The following is a 21,944-nucleotide window of genomic DNA, read 5'->3' on the forward strand; positions in this document are numbered from 1 at the left end:
AAGTGTTGACTAGAGATGTGATTTAGTGAGAAGTGAAGTGAGAGAAACTAGATCTTACACACTGAGTAAGAGTCAGTGAATGATTTAAATCTCTTTATCCACTCTTCTTTGCTGATTCAAACTACCAAAAAGATTTTTCTCATTTCTAGTGTTGGCCTCTACAAAGAATTTGGAAATACGAATTTCGCGGATAAAAATTCTAGCACAATAGTATAGTCAACACTTTCATCTCTATTCGCAAATAAAATGCCAATCTCAATCCCATTCGGTCATCTTCTCCTCTTCCAACATCCTGCCGAGTGGAATAAAAGCTATAAGCTACATAGACATTTGCTGCTAAAATTAGCAATTGTTAATGCTTATTCATTCTTGCCTGTTTAGAGCTCTATAAAACCCATCCAATATGACAGCATGAAAACGAGAGAAAAACAATGTTACTTTAATTCCGTTCGACCATTATCTTACGCTGTTGACCGAGAAGTTCGTTGGTGTGTGTGTGTGTCAATTGTGAGAGGATAAATCAAGCTACTTACCGGTTCAATGCCTCAACTTCCACCATATGCGGATCGACATCATCTTTGAAGTGCTTCAACTGCTCGATCTGCTTCTTTACTGCTTCAATGTCCGAACCAAGCGGGCCAAGTTTCTGGAACCGATCTTCAGCACGAGCCAAGAAGTTCAGCAGGTTTTGCAGCGTTTCGTGGAACTCCATAGCCTTCTCCATGGCATCGATGAGGTTCTCCTCGCGCTTAGCATACAGGGCAGTGATGTTGTCCCATGCGTTGTCCAAGTCTTCGATGTGTTTCTTCACCTCGGGCTTGTCTGGTTCACCGCACAATGACATGAGATTGCTGCCAGTACGGCGCACCTGTTCGACCTCCGGCTTGGTTTGATCGATCTCTTGCCTTATTTCCTGCAGCGCGACTTGCTGCTTCTGAATGGCCTGTGGTTGTGCTGCTGGCGGTTCCTGCGTTTGCAGAGCTTCCTGCAGTTCCTTCAGCGTCTCCATGACAGCTTGCATTTCCTTCCAGAATTTCTCTGCTACAGCGAGCGTATCGTTCAATGCAGCACCACGCTTCGACGTCGTCTTCTGCAGATCACCCCACAGAGCGTTCAGCTTGTCGAGTTTCTTCTTGATGTCGCGCACAGCAGGGTCCGATTGGTTGGTAGCCTTCGAGATGACATCACTCGCAGCACGTTGTACAGCAGCGAATGCTTCTCCACGCTTATCGATGTCCTGAACCAGAGCAACGTTTTCGTCGATTTGATCGTGAATCTTGGGCGGATGGGCAGAGATCGGATCGGCTTGGTTTGCTTGTTCAGCGGTGTTTTGAAGTGCCCGCAACATTCCTTCCAGTTTGTCGGAGAACTGGCTAGATTCCTGGAGTGCCTGGTCGAGCGCATTTTGACGATCGCGTAGCTCAGTGCGGAGAGCAGCATATCGAGCGTTATCCGAGTCCAGAATCTCACCAATCTTAGCCGCATCTTCATCGGCCACCAGCGCCATCAGTGCTTCTCCAGTTTTGTTCAGCTTATCCAACAGTGGTTTGTGCTCAGTGATCGATTGCGTCAAACGCTCGTTCTTGTCCTGCTGAATTGCAATCTGATCAGGACGCAATGCCGGCATCGATAGCATCGAGATTTGATGCTCCATGTCGTTCAACCACGTAGCAAGACCAGTGTGCGAGTCGGCAAAGTGTTCAGATAGGGGCAACGCTTGCTCTAGCACCGAAAGACGGTTCGAGCATAGGGCGGCTACCGTTTCGACCACCTCCTTTAGATCCTCTAGCTTCTCGCGCAATGCAATCGTATTGTCATTCGGCTGCGATTCGCGCAGAACCTTCTTGGCAGCTGCGGTAACATCACGCACGCGTCCCTTCTGGCTCGAGATATCGTCATTGATCGAACGGTGCTCTTGTAGCTGCGTTCGCACCAACTTCGGTGTCATTGCCGGAGGATCTGCATCACGCAGCGTGGCATCCATATCACGGAACCATTCCAACAGTTCGTCGATATCAGCGGTAACCTCATTCGAGCGTTGCTTGCTCAAATGTAGACGTTCTGCCTTACGTTGAATCTGTTCGACAATTGCCTCGAATCGACGGTTGTCTCGTGTGACGATTCCTTCAATGGTCGACGCACCTTCTCCAGGTGAGATCTGACACAACTGAGGTCCGATCGAGTTCACCTGCTCCAAGAGCTGGCGGTTCTCGGTCAGTTCAGCTTCCAGGCGAGCAATATCGTTCTCGTTAGCATCGCCCGTAGCCAGTGCGGACTCAGCAGCCTGCATCCAGCTAACCAATCGCGCGTGACTATCGTGGAACTGTTGAACCAATGGAAGTGCATCCTGAGCATGCTTCAACAGATCGCCACCCTTCGTCGTCAGCTCGCCGTAGCGACGCTGGAGCGAATCGAGCTTATCCTTCAGCTGCAAAGCTTCATCTGAGGAAATGTGCTTCATCAACTCTGAGCCAGCTTCTACCGTCGACTCAACGTTCGGTGAACGGCTGGCAATTTCTTCGTTCAGCACCACCAATGCATCCATTTGTTCGAGCAGCTTCTCAGTGTGAACGGGAATTATTTTGAAGCGCTGCAGCTTATTTTCGGTCTTCTCCATCCACGAAACCAGATCCTGGTAGGTGAGCACCAGATGACGCAGACCCTGTCGCGATTCGTTCAGTACGTGACCAATGTTTTCGCTAGCGACCACCAAATCCGTGTACCGATCGGTAGTATTTTTCACCTTCTCGCTCAGTGTGACCGCCTCATCGTCACCCACCAACTCCATCAACTGGGCGGCAATGTCCGCCAATTCGGTGAAGTCAGGCTTCTTGGACAGAATTTCATCGTGCAGTTGTTCATGCTCACGAATACGCGCCTGGATCTTCTCCTCGTCTGTCGGAACCAGCTCCATAGCTTTCACGGCACGTTCTGCACCATCTAACCACTTTGTGAGTGGTATCAGCTGATCCTGGAACTGTTTCGCCACGTGCATTGCCTGCTCCAGATCGTGGGTACGACGCTGGGCAGCATCGGTAAGATCATCCAAACGACGCATCAACTCCTTCAGCTGCCGTTCAATGGCGGCCTTTTCAGAGGCATCACATCCAGCTGCAACTTCCTGACCTAGTTCGAACAAGGAAGCCATCGTTTCCTGTCGATCGGACAACATCTTCATGAGGAATGGCTGATCAGCAAGCTGTGCCTTCACAACCTTGTAGTCAGCGGATGGAGGCTTCTGGTTGGCGACCATCTCTTCCGTAACCTTCAGCCACTCCGATAGACCATCGAGCGCTTCTTGGAATTTTCCCGACTGCAGCAGACCAACGTCCAGTCGACGTTCGCGTTCGTTCAGCTTTTCCTTCAAATCGTTCCAGCGATCGTTGATCTTTTCCAGATCCTTTTCAAGCGCGGTCGTCGGTACGCCACCCTGAGCAGAGCGAATCAAGTCTTGTCCAAGACGATTCAGTTCATCTATTTTGCCCGTGAGTGGTTCAACCACGCGCTGACGGAACCGACGCAAGTCATCCTGCTGATGGCGAATCTGTTCCAGCTCCGAACTGACAGGCTTCATTTTCTTCAACTGATCTCCTACCTCGCCAAGATCTTCCTGCGTATGCTGATGCAAGTCATAGAATTTCTCCAAAGCTTTCAACGCGCGCTGAAGAGCGTCATCGTGGTCGCGGGCTCGGTTATCCAGTCGTCCAAGCTGCTTGCGCAGCGTTCCAATCTGATCGCGAGTTTGGGCAGTGTCGGGAGCAAAGCCACAGTCAACCAACTGCTCGCCCGCACGTTCCACTTCGCTGACGTGGGCTGCTACACGGTCGATCTTGTTGATAATACCGGACACCTCGTCCAGCTGATTCAACACAACTTTGATCTCACGTGCTGGTGGGTGCAACGAATCAACCTGTTGCTCTAGATCGTTCAAATCAACACCAAGCAATTTCACCTTATCGTTGAACTGCGACACTGCTGTAGCTGCGGATTGTAACTCACCGCAGCGATCGTCCAACCGAGCGTGAAGATCCTCGATACGATCCGAAATACCGTCCACTTCCGATTTCAGGTGATCAGCATCGCCTCCGGCGGCACGAGCTTCGCCCGCAATTTCACCGGCCAATTTGCGCACCGATTGCAGAGGTTTGCGGAGAGCAGTTGCATCATCCTTGATGGCACGAACGCGTTCCAGTAGCTTCGGATCTTTAGCTGCACCTCCCAGAGCGTCGTGTGCTGCAAGACGATCTTCACAGCGACCGACTGCATGGTCCAGATCTCGGAGCTCTTCGTTGAAGTCACCCAACCGTTTGGCACATGTTTCCAAGGTCTGCGCACGAGCCAACAGCTCATTGTTCAAGCGTTCCCAACGATCCTTCATGTCCTGAAGTTCCGCCTTAATCGCCTCCTTATCGACATCGCATGCACCAATGAACGTTTCGCCAAGGCTGCGGCAGGTCTCATACTCTCCGGAACGCTTCCACACATCACTGCGGAAGGTCTGAAGATCGCGTAGCTGCTGATCGAGTTGCTGCTTCTTCAACAGACCAGGCTTCAGCAAGGCCAGTTTATCTTCGGCACTGCGTAGCCATGATAGGAAGGCTTCCGATGCGGCAGCATGCTTTTTGCAGTGTTCCATGCATGTTTGCAGGCGTGAATGCCGATCCACAGCTGCCGAGCGAAGACGATCCCACTGCTGGGCAATCTTCTCCAAGTCGCGCTGCATACCACGATCAGTTGTTTGTCCGGGCTTATCCTGCAGATCACGTCCCTTGTTTAGTAGCATGATAACTTCATGCTCTCGGCCCATCACTTCACGATACACGGGTTCGTGCGTATCGATCTGATGTTGAAGCGTTGGTCGATGGGCCGAAACAAGCAAGCGATCAGTCAGATTGCCCAACTCACCAGACAACCATCCCAACGTTTTAGCACAAGTTTCAGCAAACTGGCGACCATCGCGCAATGCAGCATCGGTCTCTGCTTTACGCATATCGAGCTTCTTCTGCAACGTTTGGTACTGTTTTCCGACTGCGGTAACACGTGCGTTCACGTCCGCACGCGACACCGGATCACTCAGCACACGGCAAAGCGTTTCAGCTGCTGCTTCCGAATCTGCCAACAGCGGTCGCTGACCCTCTAGCTGGCGTTCGAGGTTTTCAATCTTACGCAACGTCTCCTGGTGATCACGATCGGTTGGCAATGAATCAAGGTTATCACTTATCGTTTGCAATGCCTCGCGCAGTCGGTTCAAGCCGGCATCGAACTCCTTCGAGCTGTCCGCAGCAGCACCAAGGCTTTGAGCTCGCTCATCAAGTCGGGCCACTAGATCATCCCACTTCTTCTGTAGGTTGCGAAGCTTCGTTGAGACAGCCTGTCCTTCGGGCGAAGATTCGCGCAATTGTTCCAGGACGGCATTACCAACTTCCTGCAGATGATTAAGCTGCGGCTGCTGTCCACGGAATTCTTCCCGCAATACCTGCACCTGCTGCACCTGACTCTGCACCATACGTGGATCCGAAGAGATCGGACCCAGCACCGTCAGCATACGCTCCTTCGCTGCCAGCCAAGTGTTAAGGTTGTCATGGGTATCGAGGAAGTCACGTAGATACTCGGAGAACGTGATACGATCCTTGCACAGATCGTTCAGATTCTTCCAGCGATCGGCAACGGCATCCAATTCGGTACGCAGACGCTCCGCTCCCTGCACGTCCGGTTTGCGTTTCAACAGATCCTTCACTTGAGCCTTCGTCGAATCTAGCAAACTCTGTCGCTCGTACATTTCCTCAAGGATTTTACGGGCCTGCTTGTTGCAACGATCTGCTTCCTCCTTGTTTCCAATAACATCACGCGGTACCTGACGATGGATTTTGTCTAGGAAGCTGGCCAGTGTCTTCAGATTATCCTGATGCTTGCGAACCTCGTCGCGCACCGAATCCAACTCGTTTTGTCGATCGTTCAGCCGAGCTCCCACCAAACTGTAACGGTTGTTAATTTCGGTAAGCTGCTGCTGGATCGGAGTCAGATCGGTTAGCTGGAAACCGTCTTGCGACGATCGCCGACTACCAAATCCGCTCGATCCACTTGCGGGTGAGAGCGGCGATGGTCCTCCCTTGGTTGGGCTTGGCGAGCGTGCATCTCCCGAGAGTCGTCGCATCGGGCTAACGTTCGAACGCTTAATCGGACTGTATACCGATCGCTTGCGTGTTGGACTGTCCGGACGAATCAATGCATCATACTGTGCACCAAGATCGTTTACGCGATCGATTGTCACACCATATTCACGATGCTCCTTGACGAGAGGGCGAACCTCCTCAATCTGATATTTGATCGCATCCACATCCACAGCCACTGGAGCGAGATTGTTCGTTCTCGTTTCGATGCTCGAAAGCCACACGAGCACTTGATCCTTCAAGTTCTCGTAAGCATGCAGCTGCTCAGCCTTCTGCTTGGACAGCTTCAACTTCTCATCCAGCTTTGTGTCCATCGTCTTCCAGAGGCTCTCCAGCACCTTCACTAGATCTCGTACTACACCCGTATCGGTCACGTCACGCTTTGCGATCAGATCCTTACCCAGACGAACAGTAGCTTCGTACTGTGGACGTAGATCTTCCTTCAGACGTGATAATTCGACCATACGCTGGGCAAGTACTTCGGCCGGTAGCGAAACCAATTCCCGTCCTTCCAGCGCATCGTTCAGGGCTGTCAGTTCTTGTTCCAGGTTGGATGAATCGTTCAAGAACTTCGATAGCTGCGAAAGAGTATCTTCAAGGAATTCACCGCGCTTCAATGCCTTATCGAGCAGCTTCTCAAAGCGACCGGTAACGTCACTAAGGTTGCTTTCAATGCGCTTGGCAAGACGCGTATTGGAAGGAGTAGCCATCAACTCTTGCGCAGAGAGTGTTACACTCTCTAGGCTCGTACGATGTGATTCTAGATCGTTCAACAATCCACGATGTTCGCGCACTTGCTCGTTCAGACGATCCTTGATAAGTGATGCGGGACGATTTTGCAGCTTGAATTTCTCTTCAGACTGGTTAATCCAAACCGCGAGTCCATCCAGTGCATCCTGTACACCTTGCGATTGAACCAAAGCGGTGTCGAGCAGCTTCGAACGATCACCAAGCGCCTCAAGCAGTTGAGTGTATTTATCCTTCACTTCTTCTACTGGAATCTCCAGCGCAGATACCTCAGAGGGGCTCAATCGGCCGGCCAGCGACTTCAGCAGCGCATCTAAGCAATGTTGCACATTATCGAGCAGACGTCCTTGCGACAAGAACTCACTCTGCAACGCCTTTGTCTGATTCATCTGATCCTGCACGGATTGTGGATCGGCGGCGATCGGATCCGATAGAACATTGCTCACGCGTGGCTGTACATCACGCAACCAACTACGCACCTTCTCAAGCGAATCCTGATAATCGCGCTGACGGTTGCCAAGTCCAGCTAGACGGTCCAACAGGGCATTAGCACGGTTCAACAGATCGCGGTACTGCGCCGTCACGAGCGAAACCTCCTGACGAATCGGACTGTCTGAGCTTGATATTTGTTCAATATGCGGCAAACGATCCGGTAGCGTTGTGCGGAAATCATTCAGCACGCCCAAATAATCCTTGCACTCGTCGACAAACTTCTGTGCCGACATCGTGATGAACCGCAGATCGGCTTGATGTGCAATCACATCGCTGTGGAACTCCTTCACCGAGTCGGACTGTGATGGGAGATTGTTCAAATCGGACAGTGTGCTTTCCTTATCCTCGAGCGTGCGACGTGACGACTGCAACCAGCTGGAGAACGTGTCCAACTCTGTGCGCAGTTTACCCAGCTCATCGCGAGCAGCACCCAGCCGACGCAACAGTTTGCCGGTACGATCTTGCGCTTTATCAACACGAGCGCGAAGTTCACGGCCAGACGTCTCGAGAGCAGCTACCTCAGGTGCACTCAGCACATCGCCACCCGTCAGTACAAGCTGACGCACTTGATCCAAGCAGGACGCGACCGGACGGCTCTGTCCATCGATATCTTCCTTGATTTGCTGTAAAAAGGAAGAAAATTTGTGAGGAAAAACTTTCGGATAAAAATTGAAGAATTTTTACACACCTTCAGCGAGTTGATCTGATTGCGCAGATCGTCTACCCGTTCCTTGGGTCCTCCCACGGCTGCAATGTCTTGCTCGACACGAGTTATCCATTCCAGGAGCTTGGCCAGGTGGTCCTCACAGAGAGCGAATTTCTCAATCACTGCTTGCTGTAGCCGCGATTCGGTAGGAAGGAGAACAAACACAGAAACATAACATTAACAGAGTTTACGAAATGAACACTGCCAATACCTGGATATGGTTATCATCGTTTACAAACGAGATTACATGTTACAAATGTACAAAGATGCAGTTTTTGTTTCATTACATTTAAAAATATGATACATAAAGAAGGATACAAAAAAAATCATCAAAAAATAGGACGAAAAACGTAAATCAGTTGAAGAAGCTGAAATATTAATGATGATGATAATTCACACGCTTCTAGAAAATAAGAAAACATACAGCGAGAGAAGATGAAGAGAGTAATATAGGTAGTACATACAAACGAACCATAAAACAGAAAACAAATCAAAACCAAAGTCATAACAAACACAACAAGTAGCATATATGAATAATATATAAAAAGAGCGAAGGAGAAAAGACAAAACAAAACACACCGACGAGTACAATCATATGCTGGAAAGAGGATACAAATTAGGATAAATAATAAACATAAAAACAGGATGGATTGCTTATGCACAGAAAGGGATTTAAACACACCGGAAGTTCAATACACAAGTGAATAGATAAAATAGGGATAGACACAAGACACAATCACACGCAAAACGAAAGGAAACAAAAAAACAATCAAACAACAAAAAACCAGCCAAACACAACAGAGAAAATGAAGCGATCAGAAAGTAACAGTCTCAAAACATGTGATCGGCTATGTGGTGATCCAAGCAGTATGATAAGTATTAAAGCGGTTCCTATACTTATCAGAAGGTAGGATGAAATGCTTTTAACCAGTCCGCTTTAGTGCAGGCTTTCGAAATACGGTATGTGGAACGATAATACAGAAAACATGGAACATCTCAACACTAACGACTACCGTCAAACCCCAACACCCCTAGTGTGCTTCGTTAGTAATCTATACTACGGTGGTGTATTCATCAAGATATTTAGTGAGCAGTGTGTGTTAGTTTTTCGTGCATACAGTATTTTCCTTCGTGCCAAAGGTGATTACGGTGTGTGTTAGTACGCTCTGCTATTATTTGTTTGCTCCGCAAGGATTAAACTAAATTGCTTGCTCTAAGTAATTTAAATATTTACACAATCCTGAAAAGTAAAATAGATAAGATTGATTTCAAAATAACAACTTAAGCTATAAGGTAAACACTACTGTAAAGCCGTACAACAACGTTACAGCTCGTTGTAAATTAAGTGTGAATCTATCTTAAACTATACAAAATTGGAAGAAAAAGTATTGAAGATTTTTGTCGCACATCTATCGAAGCAGCGTAAGTTGTCTCTGATCTATCCTTTTTCTGCTTTTTCTTCTTGGCTTAAGGACCTTCTAAGTGAGGCCGGTCGTATAATAACTAAAGCTAACTAATCTTTCTGATACCTGATAATTGGATAGTCAGGCCTCACCACTGGACCAGCCCGTCTCTGATACTATAACATCTTTAAAACATAAATCTACAATCCTATTTATTAAGCCTTCCTTTATAATTAGTCTTTTTGTTACACTTTCTTTGTAACTCTACCTTTATTGATCCTGCCTTAGATATTCACCTAAACTTAATTGATATCTTTATGATTTTCTATCTGAAACTATTTAACTGAAGCCCTACGCACTAAAATTTCATACATATCGAAGCACACGCACACACACACACAAACGGCATTGATTTTGCTATTTTATAACTTAGCAGCCCCCGCAAGGTACAGCACATTCGCACATTTTCCATTCCGTTTTTATGCCGCATGCAAATGCTTGATTTTTTTTTTATTGTAGCAGGTGTCATCACTCAGCGAAAAACAATGCATGTGTGTAGGTTTGATTTTGATCGTATTCCGTATGTTATACACCATGATGTATGTAATGCCAATTGACTCCAATGATAAGAAAGTAAAAAAGATTCATTATGATTATGACCAGGACCTGCGTTGACTTGCTTTACCAAAAAAGCGAAACAATTGGATTGTTTGTGTAGACTCTCAGCTAAGATTTTGTGATACGTGATCGCTAGATACGGATATCAGACGGATAGTGAGTGAGTGAGTGAGAGATGATCAGTCGGTAATCGGTACATTTTATAAATCGCGCAATACACAATCTCTATGAGCATTACAGTTTAACACGCATCCCAACGTCATTTGGAGGATGCTATGGCACAAAGATCATCTAAAACCGTTACGGCAAACTAAGAACCACCAGCTTTGAGACAGTTAAGCAAACAAATAATTCCATACGCAAATAATAGACTAACAAAGCTAACGAGAGAAAATAGAATACAGACTGGTCAGTATGGATTGTAGCTGTTAGATAAATTATTAGTCATTACTTTATGAAAAGGAAGGAAAAGATTGCGTAAGTTTCCCTCAATTTGATTTAAAAGAATATAATCGTACAAACAAAAAGGTTGGTTAAATTAATAGAAAAAGAAAACAAATCGTTTTATTATATCTGATGGACTGATGGATTATGGAAGTAAAGAGTGAGAATTTTTTAGGTTTAGAAGTAAAGAAGGTTGAGAAGAAGTAAGTAAATATGGTTTTATTTTATTGCAACACGATTCTTGCAAACGATCCATTTGTTAAAGTACCAGAATTCAGAAAGTTAATTAATCACTTTGATTTGTCACACTAAACGTTTTATGTGAAGAGTTATGAATACGAAGGAATTTAAATGTATTGATTTAATGCAAAATTCAAAGCAAATATTAGTATTTTCATTGTATTATTGTATTGCATTGTATTAATATTATTCATTGTAATATTTATTTGCTGCTTAACTTGCTGAAAACTGGCGCTGGAAAGCTTTAAGCTAAACTTCTTCATTCAAGCAATTAACAATAACGCAAGAATGATACAAAAGTTGTAAACAGTCATTCCATTCCGATAATTTAACATGTTTTCCATTCTTTAAAAATGCAAAAAATTGAAAAAAGCACCAAAAAAGGAAAAAAAAATGTAGTAAGTGAAACAAACAATATAAAAGAAACGTCTTTCAAAGCTAGATTTACTGTTAGAATGTTTTTTTTTTTTATTTTTGACAAATGTTGAGCTTCAAAATGAAAGTAAGAAAAATGAGACACATGTGTAAAAAACATGAAATGAAAGATAAAACAAGAAAAATCTGAAAATCCCGTCATAAGTTGGTTTTGGTCGATGGTAAGAGAAAACAAAACAACTAAAACAGAAACACGTAACGCCCCACAACTAGAGCCTAAGGATCAGAGGGGAGCGCAATAGTTTAGGAACGGAGTTGACAAGTGAGAGATTATGTGAGAGAGGGAGATAAAAACAGAGGGAACGTGCAACACGGTCACTTACCCGTTGCTCCGCTAGCAATAGATATCCCTTCTCACGTGCTTGCACGAGATCGATCGCATCGCGATCGTCCCCGTTGTAACGGCCGCGGGTGGCATCGACCAGCCCGCTACTGATGGCGGACGCGAGCGGCACTATTGCACTACCTTTACCAACACTATCGCGCACAACCGTTGTCGAGGGATCGACCAGCCCGGCCTCGATGGTGGCCGTCAGCGTACGGGCCGGTGCCGTATGATGGAACGGATCGCGGAAGTTGCCCTCGGCCGGCACATACAGCTGATAGTCGAGCGCTTCCAACAGCCCAAACGAACGGCGAGGCGTGGTAAGCAGCCCGGACTCGACGGCCGTCTGCAGCGGGATCAGCTTCGAGCTAGCCGTATCGAGTACGTTCGATTTTTCCGGCTCAATAAGACCCTTACGGAAGGCTTCCGGTAAGTGCAGCAACTTGTGCTTCGCACCGTCTTTCAGTAGTACAGATTCGGGATCGATAAGACCCTGTACGATGGCGTCTCGGAGGGTGATGGCTGGCGGCAGGCTATCTTGGTCGGGTTGGGTGCTGGATAACGGAGGCAGGAACCGGCCGGTCGATAGGTCCAGCAGCTGTAACTCGACGGCACGATCGAAGCTGAGCGGTTCACGCACGTAGACCACACAATCATTGTCGAAGGTGAAGAATAGCAATTGTGGATCAATCGTAGCACGGGCACTATCCTGCAGAACACCATCATGTAACGCTTGTCGCAACGGGACAAACAATCCTGTACGTGGATCACGTACCACGGACATTTCGAGCGACAGGAGATCGTAGCGCAACGCATCCTGTAAGCTCATTTCTTTAGGACCCTTACCTACAGGTGATTCCTGGAGAAGGTTATCGATCGATTCCTTGCGCTCCAAGATTTTGCCCGTAATCGGGCGATTGATAGTCACCAGTAAACCTTTGCTGAATGCTACATCAAAGTTGTACGCACGATCATTCTTACGATCGAGTACTTTACCCTTTTCCACGTCGATATCGGCCTGATCCATAGCTGCACGAAGCGACTTATCTTGTCCGGTTACTGCATCCTTGTACACGGTCGTCTCGAAATCGAGTAGACCAGCGTCCAGAGCTTCCTGCAGATTCAGCAAGTCGTCCGAGCTGGGTTCAACAAATCCACCAGCATCGGCTCGATACAGACCCATCTTGATAGCTTTTTCTAACGAGAGCAATTTCTGATTCGTTACTATCAATCCCCTACGGCGAGCTTCTTGTAGGTCGATCTTCCCATCCGATAATACATATACTCCCGCTTGAGCATCTACAACACCCTTTTCAATCGCTTCATCCAAACGCACGTAACGGCCCGTTGTCGCGACCTTCACTATTGAAGCAGCTGGACTAACAATATCTTCGGCGCAAGCTTCTTCGAGCGATATTTGTCTACCAGTAATGGGATGAAGAATATGTCCCGTTTGCGGACGATAGAAACCCATGGCGAGCGTTTCGAAGAGACCAAAGCCGGCACTTTCAATGTCTACGATCAGTCCCAAGGCGAGAGCTTCACTGAGAGGGATAAACACCTCACTGCCCGGCTCACGGAACACTCCTTCTCGGCGATCGATCAACTTCGCCCGGCATGCTTCGAAAAGATTGAGCATTGTTTCGTCACGCTCGTTAAAGTAGCATGGAAGCTGTGGGTTGATGATGAACTTACGCATTGCTTCTTGCAACGTAATCTTACGCCCGGTGGCTGGCTCTATAAACTTGCCTGTTTTATCGTCGTAGATACCCTGATGTATTGCACGTTGAAGACTTACCGGTGCCTTACGATCGTACAACAAACCGATGTCAAACGCGTGCTTAAGTGTGATCCAACCATCACCGTGTTGTACTTTGGAGCTCTCTCCATCGATAAATTGTGTTGCAATGGCTTCGTTCAGATCTAGATCCTTATAATAACCAGTAGTCAGATCTCGGACCTGTACCGAATGTGGATCGATCAACTTGCCAGTGATTGCTTGGTCTAGCGTGAGTTTCTTGCCCGTCTTGGGTTCGACAAATTTACCATTACCCTCCCGATAGATACCCTTGAGCACGGCTTCACTAAGCCCGATCGGTTTACGAACTTCCACCAGCAAGCCTCGATCGAATGCTTCGCGGAAATCGATCCGAATTCCGTCGTCATCACGAATCGTACCTCGGCGCACATCTACGGTACCGTTCTCGATGGCAAGTTCGAATGGAACTATTTTACCACCAACGGTTACGATAGTCGATTCCGGATCCAATAAACCACGTCGAATCGCACGCTCAGTAGACATTCGCTCTGGCGTTGTGGTACTGCTAAATTGACCAGACTTAGGATCGTACAGGCCTCGGTACACTGCGTCCGGTAAACTACAACGTCGTTTCGATGCCACGATCAGTCCACGGTCCATTGCCTCTGCAAGACCCATGCTCAATCCTGAGCCTGAGTCTACAACCAAACCCGCTTTAGGATCTACCAGCTCGCTGCGTATTGCTTCAGCTAGACTAATTACTGTACCACTCTTCGGATCGCGTACGATCAAATCGTTGGTGGAAATTTCACCCTTGGCAATCGCTTGCTCGAGTGTGACAGGTGTGGTTGCATCTTCAAGCAACAGTTTTCCTGTCGCAGGATCGTAAAAACCTCGCAGCAGTGCATCGGCAAGCGAAATTGGCTTCTTGTTACTGAGCACATAACCCTTCTGGTAGGCACGGTCCAGCGTAAGTTCTGGGCGAGTCAACACACCCCTTACATCGTCAACCAAACCACTAGCGATAGCATCTCGGCATTTCACCACACTTTCACGCGACTCATCGCGAATCAGTACACTATCGATCTCCACCAGCTGGGTGTTGATCGCGTCCTGCAGATTACTTTCATCGCCGTTAGCTGGATCGAGAATTTTGCCAGTTGCAGGATTGTAGAACTCACGGCTTAGCACGTCAATCAAACTGTGCGTTACATGCTTGGTGTCCATCAAATTCTTTTCAACCGCCACGTCAAGTGGTACAAGTTCATCAGTGGCAGTGTCCTTCAGCTTACCTGATTCTGCATCAATCAGTTTCTTGTCTAGCGCATCCTGCAGCGGTACAAGTGTGTTCTCCTTTGTATCCTTAACGTTGGATATTTTTGGATCAACGATACCCTTGTCCACGGATTGCTGCACATCAACCATCTCCTCCGTGATCGTGTCGAGAATCAGACCCGATTCTGGATTGTACAAACCCTTCTTTACGGCCGCTTCCAAGGATATCGGCTTTCGCTTACCCTCCAGCATGTACCCTTTCACGTACGCTTCGTTCAGATCGATCTCTTCCTGGGTGTCCTTGTTGAATAGTACACCAAGTTTCAGATCAATTATGCCTTTTTCTATGGCTACCGCAAGCGGTACGATCTGTCCATCTGTAGGATCTCGCACAGAAAGTGAATCGTTATCAATGAAACCTGCCCTCAGAGCTTCTGCAATTGGTATGCTCTCATTGTTCTGAATAAATTCACCCGTCTGAGGGTTTATCTGTCCTGCATCGATTACCTCAGCCAGCGTCGGGGAAAGATCTTCATCACCCGCTGGTTCTCGCTGCACGATCCAACCCCGGCGACAACATTCAACAAACTTTACCTTCTTTCCCGTCTTATTGTCCAGCATATGGCCTGTATGCTTATCGATCAAATGCTTCTTCAGTGCAACGTCCAACCGCTCGAAGCGATTCCTTCCAAGATCTTTTACGAAGATAGTGCTCGGATCGATTACTACACCGGCATTGTAAATAAAGTCACGGAACGATACACGCTCCCCAGTAGTTGGATCGAGGAAGTAACCATTTTCTGGATCATACACTCCCAACTCACTCAGGCGCTGTTCGGTAAGGGACGCATCTAGCACAAGCGTATCTTCACCTTCTTCACCTTCAACGAAGGAAATTCGCTCTTTCGACAGTACGTCGACCACATCGTAAATGCGCACGTTTCCTTTATTTAGACCCTCTTCTACGGTATAAGGCATCAGCTTGTCGTCTACCATGATGCGGCAGAGTTTGGGATCAATTTTGCCTTGAGAAATCGCTTCACCCAAAGTCATTCGTTCTGGCCTTTCTACTGGACGTTCAACGAAAGTGACGTGGCGTTCTGACGATTCCGTAGGCCCAGAAGAAAGCACTTCATTACCAGCGGCTGGTTGTTTGTCAGACTTTAGTGCGTCTACTACCGCTTTACCGGCGAGCAGAGGCGCACCTACGACTGCCATAAGCCCTAATTTGGCAGCATCCATTATTTTACTACCGGCACCGCTGACAGAAGACACATCAGTGGGACTAGGAATCATTATACTTTGCTGAACGCTACTTGAAACATCGCTCATTGGTTTTGAAGTAGCTTCCTCCGCTACAGCTCTTTTTGGTACGTTGGAGGGTTGAGCTATCACAGTACTCTCATTTTCTGGGTAAGGTTTGGTTGAATCTGGCAATGTGACCGAATCAGGCATTTTCTTCGAAGAGTCTGTGCTTGGTATTGGTACTGCTGCTGCTGCTGTTGCCAGCGAGTTTTGCAAATCATCTGGTTCCAATGATTGTGGAGACTTTTTATCCACAATTCCACTATCAGACATTGCGGGAACATCAGAAACAGAAGCGAGCTTGTCTCCTTCACTGGTAGAAATAGAAGTACCAATATCTGAATCAGTATCCCTTTCCATCTGTGAAGCAGGAACTAATGAGGATTGTTCCACATGACCCATTTCATTTTTATTCGAATCCCTTAAATCATACGACATTTTGGTATGTTCTTCGTACACTTGTTGTTCAGGTATTTCTTGTGATTCTGTGAGTAAATCGCTTGATACCGATGTTTGAACAGGTTTAATCGACGAAGATTCTGCTGGAATCTTATCAGAAGATCCAGTTTCTTCATTCGTTTTAGCTTCTGATTGATTGGTAGAAACTTTCAACACTTGAGACGGTTGAGAAGCTAGCGAAGCAGATTTTTCTGCATCTAAAAATTGGCTCAAAGTGTTTTTTTCTGATTTTATTACATTCTTCCCTGCTAGCAGTTGATCTTCTGTGCTTGCAGAAACGACATCCGAAGTAGTCGGTAATTCATTTTTGATAGCAGTTCCTTCCGACTGAATCGGTTTCAAAGGCAAAACATCTACAGTTACTTCAATCGACTGTTGATTGTTCCTATTCTTTGGATCCAGTTCGTCTAACGCTTCCGGTGCTTTCTCTTGCACACGTTCAATGGGGGCTTTTTGAATGACAAGAGCAACTCCTGATATTTTGACGTCAGTCATTTGCCTTACCTCGGGCTCTGTAACCGTATCCGTTGCAAGATTAACGAATGGAACCGTTGGTTTCTCTACATTGCCAACTACTTCGAATCCTGCATTAGCAACATTGTCTTTTTCTTTCTTTTCGAAAGCTTTCTTTACTGCTCCAGCTATAGCCATACCTCCGAGTACCGGTGCACCAACAACAGCCATAAGACCTAGTTTTGCTGCATCCTTTATATTGTTTCCAATGTTACTTCCACTACTTTGAGCAGGTGAACTACTGACCACGGACAACGGTCCAGTAACGACAGAATCATTACGTTCTACCACACCACCAACGGAAGATTGTGGCAAAGCCTGCAATTGCCGATCGATATCAGTTTGTGCCACTTTCTTAGGCGAGTCAACAGGCGTACTCTCGGACGCTGCCATTTTTTCGAGAGCTTTGTGCGACATTTCTGGGGAACGATTAAGCGTTTCTTCACTGGACGACTGGGATCCAATAAAACCACGATCGACAGCGACCGAAATCGACATAACTTCACCGCTAATTGGATGGATAAAGGTACCCTTCGCGACATCCAGCAGTCCTCGTTGTAGTGCTTCATTTAGCCCAATCTTTACTTCTTGCTGCATTAGCTGCTCGCGCGTTTCTTCAGGGTTTGATATTATCCCCTGTTTATATGCCTCTTCAACAGACATGATCGCACCGGTTTGCAAATCTTGCACTTCATTGACTGAGATCAACGCATAGCCAGATTGAATTTCTATCGTCTTTGTCGTGATGGTATGGAATGCTGCCACCGTTTCCTGCACCGATGTTACGGCATGGTTTGCTTGCAGATTTTGAATTAACTTCGGCAAAGGTTTAACTATCAGTTTGCCCGAATCGATTGCTTCTCGAAGCGGTATGTCTACAACATCAGTCGTACCCTTGAGTGGTGTTTTGAACGTACATTTTGTCGTATCAATTCGGCCGTGATCGATGGCGTCCATGAGTTTCACTCCATCCACATCCGGAGTGTATGGAGTAGCCATGATGAAATCATTTTTCAACGCTGCCTCTAATGGCATCGGTACGCGTGATATTGGATGCGTTACCTGTTTCTTCTCGACATCTAATAAACCTCGTTCAACGATAACCGGCAGTGTCATTCCGATTTGCGGAATCTTCGACTCATAGTTTGTAGTATGACACAAACCACGATCAATAGCATCGGCGATCTTCATATCATTGGCAAGTGTACACCGATCTTCGTTCACTAAACCGGCACTTATCGCTTGTTGCAGGGGCATCTGTTGCTCATTGATTGTTACCTCAGCTAGAGGATCGACGATTTCACACAGTAACGCTTCACGCAGTGTTAGCAATTGTCCAGATTCTGGATGATATATCCTAGAGTCAGACGGATTCAGCAAGCCCTGCATCTCCAACGCTGGCAAACTTAGACAGCGAGCGATAGGAACAAAAATCATGTTTGTTCCATGCACATCAAGCATACCTCTCTGTATCGCTTGATTCAAATTGAGCACGTGCCCCCTCTGAGGGTCGACTATCTTACCACTCTCGCCGTTCAGCTGTCCATTCTTAAGCACATCCGAAAGAGTGGTTTTTGGATTCGAAAATAATGCTGGGTCTTCTAATTTTTTCGCTGTCTCTTGATCAATTATACCCTGTTCGGCTGCATCCTTCGGTCGAAGCACACATTTGCGCATCTTTTGTAATTTCCTCGGTTCTTGATCGTATTCCTGTGGTCCCGCTTTCGTCAGCACTGTCGTAATACCTTCAGAAGAGCGTCTGCTCTCAACACTAAGCTTCTTCTTCAACAATGCAGCTCGCTCCGGACTAGGCAATTGGCTGCGAGTAATCAGCCCTCTTTCATATGCTAATTCGATAGGAATTTCCTCACCCGTCAACGGATCGGTAAATAGTTTTAATGAATCTAATGCACCTGCGGCAGCAACTAATGGGGCACCAGCTACCAGCAGGATACCTTTCTGGATGGCTTCGATCATGCTGATAGGACCGTTGGCAGTGCGTATTTCCCCCGTCTGTTCATCGATAAGGCCACGCTTGATTGCTTCCGCAATCGATAGTTTCTCCCCGTTAGAATCGACCAACTGTACCAAAGTGGAATCAATTTTGCCACTTGCCACCGCTCCCACTATATTGTCTGAGCGACCCGTTTCAGCGAATATAACAAGCGCCGTGCTGGGATCGTAAATAATTCCCGGCGCCAGCTGAAGCGGTTCCGGGCTCATTAGTTCCGGTGTTGGAACAATCTTAACTTCAACCATGTTCGAGTTTTTACCCGAAGAAGTAGATATTTCTACTCGATCAGGTTGTCCTGATCGTTTAGTAATCTGGATCGTTCGATTATCTGACCCGTCGGAAACTGTCGACGATTCGGGTAGGCACTGTTCAAAGATGATGTACTCCTGTTCGATCGCTTGCCGCATCGTTAACGATTCGGCACTTTTGCGCATCGCATATCGTCCAAATGGATCGAGTATCTTCTTCTCCAGAGCCCTATCAATTGTTACACGACGCTCCGGATTTTTGGGATCTGACACGAATGCCGACTGGCGGTTAATGATTTGTAGCTTGATGCATTCCTCAAAACTTACCATCCGATCAGTTCCAGGGATGACTAGCAAGCCTGTGTCCGGGTTCAACAACTGTCGTCCAATGGCTTCGTTAAGAGCCCATCCGCTTGCCGGTAGTTCAAACGTTTGCATCTCAGGTTCTCCCCGCTCAAGATATTCGGACGTAATGTTAAGAGAACGACTGTTTGCTCCCTTTATCACGCGAGTTTCAAACTTTAGTAGCGGAACGCCACTAGTGGTGGCCATATTAGAGTGCTCAGGCACCGCTTCCGTGTCTGGTAGAAGCAAACCATGATTCAGCGCTTGCTGAATAGAATAAAGATTACCCGTTGCCGGATCACGGTAAGTGCGCGTTTGTTCGTCTATCAAACCCTGCCGAACGGCTTCCGTAAACGAAAGCAACACCTGCGGTTGGCTTTCCGCTGTTTCTCCTGTGTGCGTTATAGTGACGTATCGCTTAATCGTCTTGGTAACTGTTTCTGTTGTGAGCGTTATATTGAGCAGACTGATCAACAGTAGTGCTCCTTCCGGTGTGATAAACTTCCTTTCAATTGCCGGCTCGAGAGGAAGAACTCGCCGAGCATCGTCAAGCAGGAAGCCGGTTTTTGGATCGATATGATCATGGTATACTAGCTCCAGTAGAGTTAACTCCCTGCCTGGAGAAGCTTTGTCTTGAACACCGATTGCACGATTAAACATCTCGTATACCTCTGGCCTAACAAGTCCTTGTCCAACTGCTTCTCCCAACGGTATTAAAACACCCTTCCCACTATCAAGCATAAACTGCCCATCCCGCTTGCGCAATACATTCTTGGCGAGTGCCATATTGAACGATACGAACTCCCCGCTGTGTGGATCCTTAAATCCGTGAATGTTAAAAATCGAACGTATCGAAACGGAAGAAATAAGACCCCGATCAACCGCTTCCGGAATGGTCATCAGCTCACCTGTTTCGTGGTGTCGGTAGCGATTTTCAAACGGCAGCACTATACCCTGATCCATTGCTTCGGCCAGCGTAAGCAGTTCTGTCCCGCTAGATTTGAAAATTGACCTTACATTTTCCCCATCCAGTACACCCAAACTAATCGCCCCGGGAATGTTAACGCGCTCGCGACGCGTTGGCGACGCAATACGCTCGGCTTGATCGTACAGCTGAAGATCGCACACGTCCTTCAGCGTGAGCGGTTTGCCGATCAGTTGTCGTTGTCGGGCTTCGGCAAACGTTAGCTTCTCCTTCGTCTGCGGGTTCATGTAGCGACCCGTGCGTGCATTGATGATGCCCTGCTCAAGTGCCTGTGCTACCGTTACCTTTGTATCATGCTTCGTGTCCACGATTTCGCGTACATTCGGATCGATCAGCTGTCGCTCGATGGCCGAGTCCAGGCGGAACGTATCGCCAGTGTTACGGTCCGTCACCCAGCCACCGGTATCGACCAGACCCTGCGCCAGCGCATCGGCCAGACAGAGTGTGTGTGGTGCTATTTTGATCGCTTCACTCCTAACCAAATACCCGCACTCGTACGCTTCGGCCAGTGAAAGCTCCCGGCCCGACGGCGTGCGGTACAAGCCACCGCCGCCGGCCGTCCCATCCACCAGGCCCTGCTTGATTGCATCGACAATACTTTTTGCTTCCTTAGTGTTATACTTTACAGCGCGCTGCTGCGACGATGATGAGGAGGCCGCCGTCGCCGCAGCACCACCACTACCACCACCGCCACCATCATCGGTCGCTGTTCTACTGTAACTGCTGCCGCTAGTAGCGTGCCGCTCGTTGATGCCTTCGGTCGTTACCTTTATGCGCTTTTCCGTACTTTCATACGATCCACCATTTTCGGCTTCGAGTATCTCTTTCTGGATCACCTCCAGCAGGCTCATCGGGCGCCCGTCACGATCGACGGCTGCCCCGGGTCGCAACAGCTTTCCCACCAGCGCCGGATCGATCAGCTTCCGCAAGGCGGCTTCCTCCAGACTGATGCGCTCACCGGTTGTGCTTACATTTAGCAGCCCGCTGCGTACGTCCAACACTCGCAACCGGATCGCCTCGCCGACGGTTAACGTTCGACCGGTGGACGGATCGATTATGCCGGGCGTGTTCAGTATGTTATCATCGCCGCCCAGTTCATCTGCGTCTGGGCCATTGTTGGTACCGACCGCTTCGCTCGTGCGCTGAATTCGCTTCAGGCTGCGAATCTCCGTGAACTGCACCGAGGAAGCACCGTTGGTCGGGTAGCTGCCATCGGTGGGCTTTGCTTTCGTGGGCGATCCGTTTTCGCGTAGCTGTGGCGCAGCAGTCGTCGGCATGCCATTGTTATCGATGGTATCATAGATCAGCTTGTTGTTCGTGATCTTCGTTATCCTGGGGAACAACACGAAACACATTTCACATCAGTACTCTTCATATATAGGCTTAACGACCCTTTTAGAGTCATCACATGGCTTACTAGCCACTAGCTGATCTAGTCTAACAAGCCCTTCCAACTAGAAC

The 21,944-nt window shown here is 47.6% G+C and overlaps 1 protein-coding gene across 43 annotated transcripts in view; it reads right to left on the reverse strand.

The window, feature by feature from the left end:
* Positions 1-21,944, reverse strand: part of LOC126567709 (dystonin) — a 168,265-nt gene that overhangs the window by 15,161 nt on the left and 131,160 nt on the right. For 25 of the 43 annotated variants that reach the window (XM_050223951.1, XM_050223930.1, XM_050223950.1 and 22 more), the window contains exons 16-18: positions 11,579-21,815; positions 8,098-8,244; positions 534-8,032 (exon numbers count right to left, since the gene is read on the reverse strand). In XM_050223951.1, coding sequence (XP_050079908.1) covers positions 534-8,032; positions 8,098-8,244; positions 11,579-21,815 — 17,883 coding nt within the window. The remainder of the gene's footprint in view (positions 1-533; positions 8,033-8,097; positions 8,245-11,578; positions 21,816-21,944) is intronic. The other 18 variants (XM_050223960.1, XM_050223961.1, XM_050223956.1 and 15 more) reach the window with 2 other exon arrangements.

The sequence above is a fragment of the Anopheles maculipalpis genome, chromosome 2RL, assembly GCF_943734695.1.
Source record: "Anopheles maculipalpis chromosome 2RL, idAnoMacuDA_375_x, whole genome shotgun sequence".
Lineage (NCBI taxonomy): Eukaryota > Metazoa > Arthropoda > Insecta > Diptera > Culicidae > Anopheles > Anopheles maculipalpis.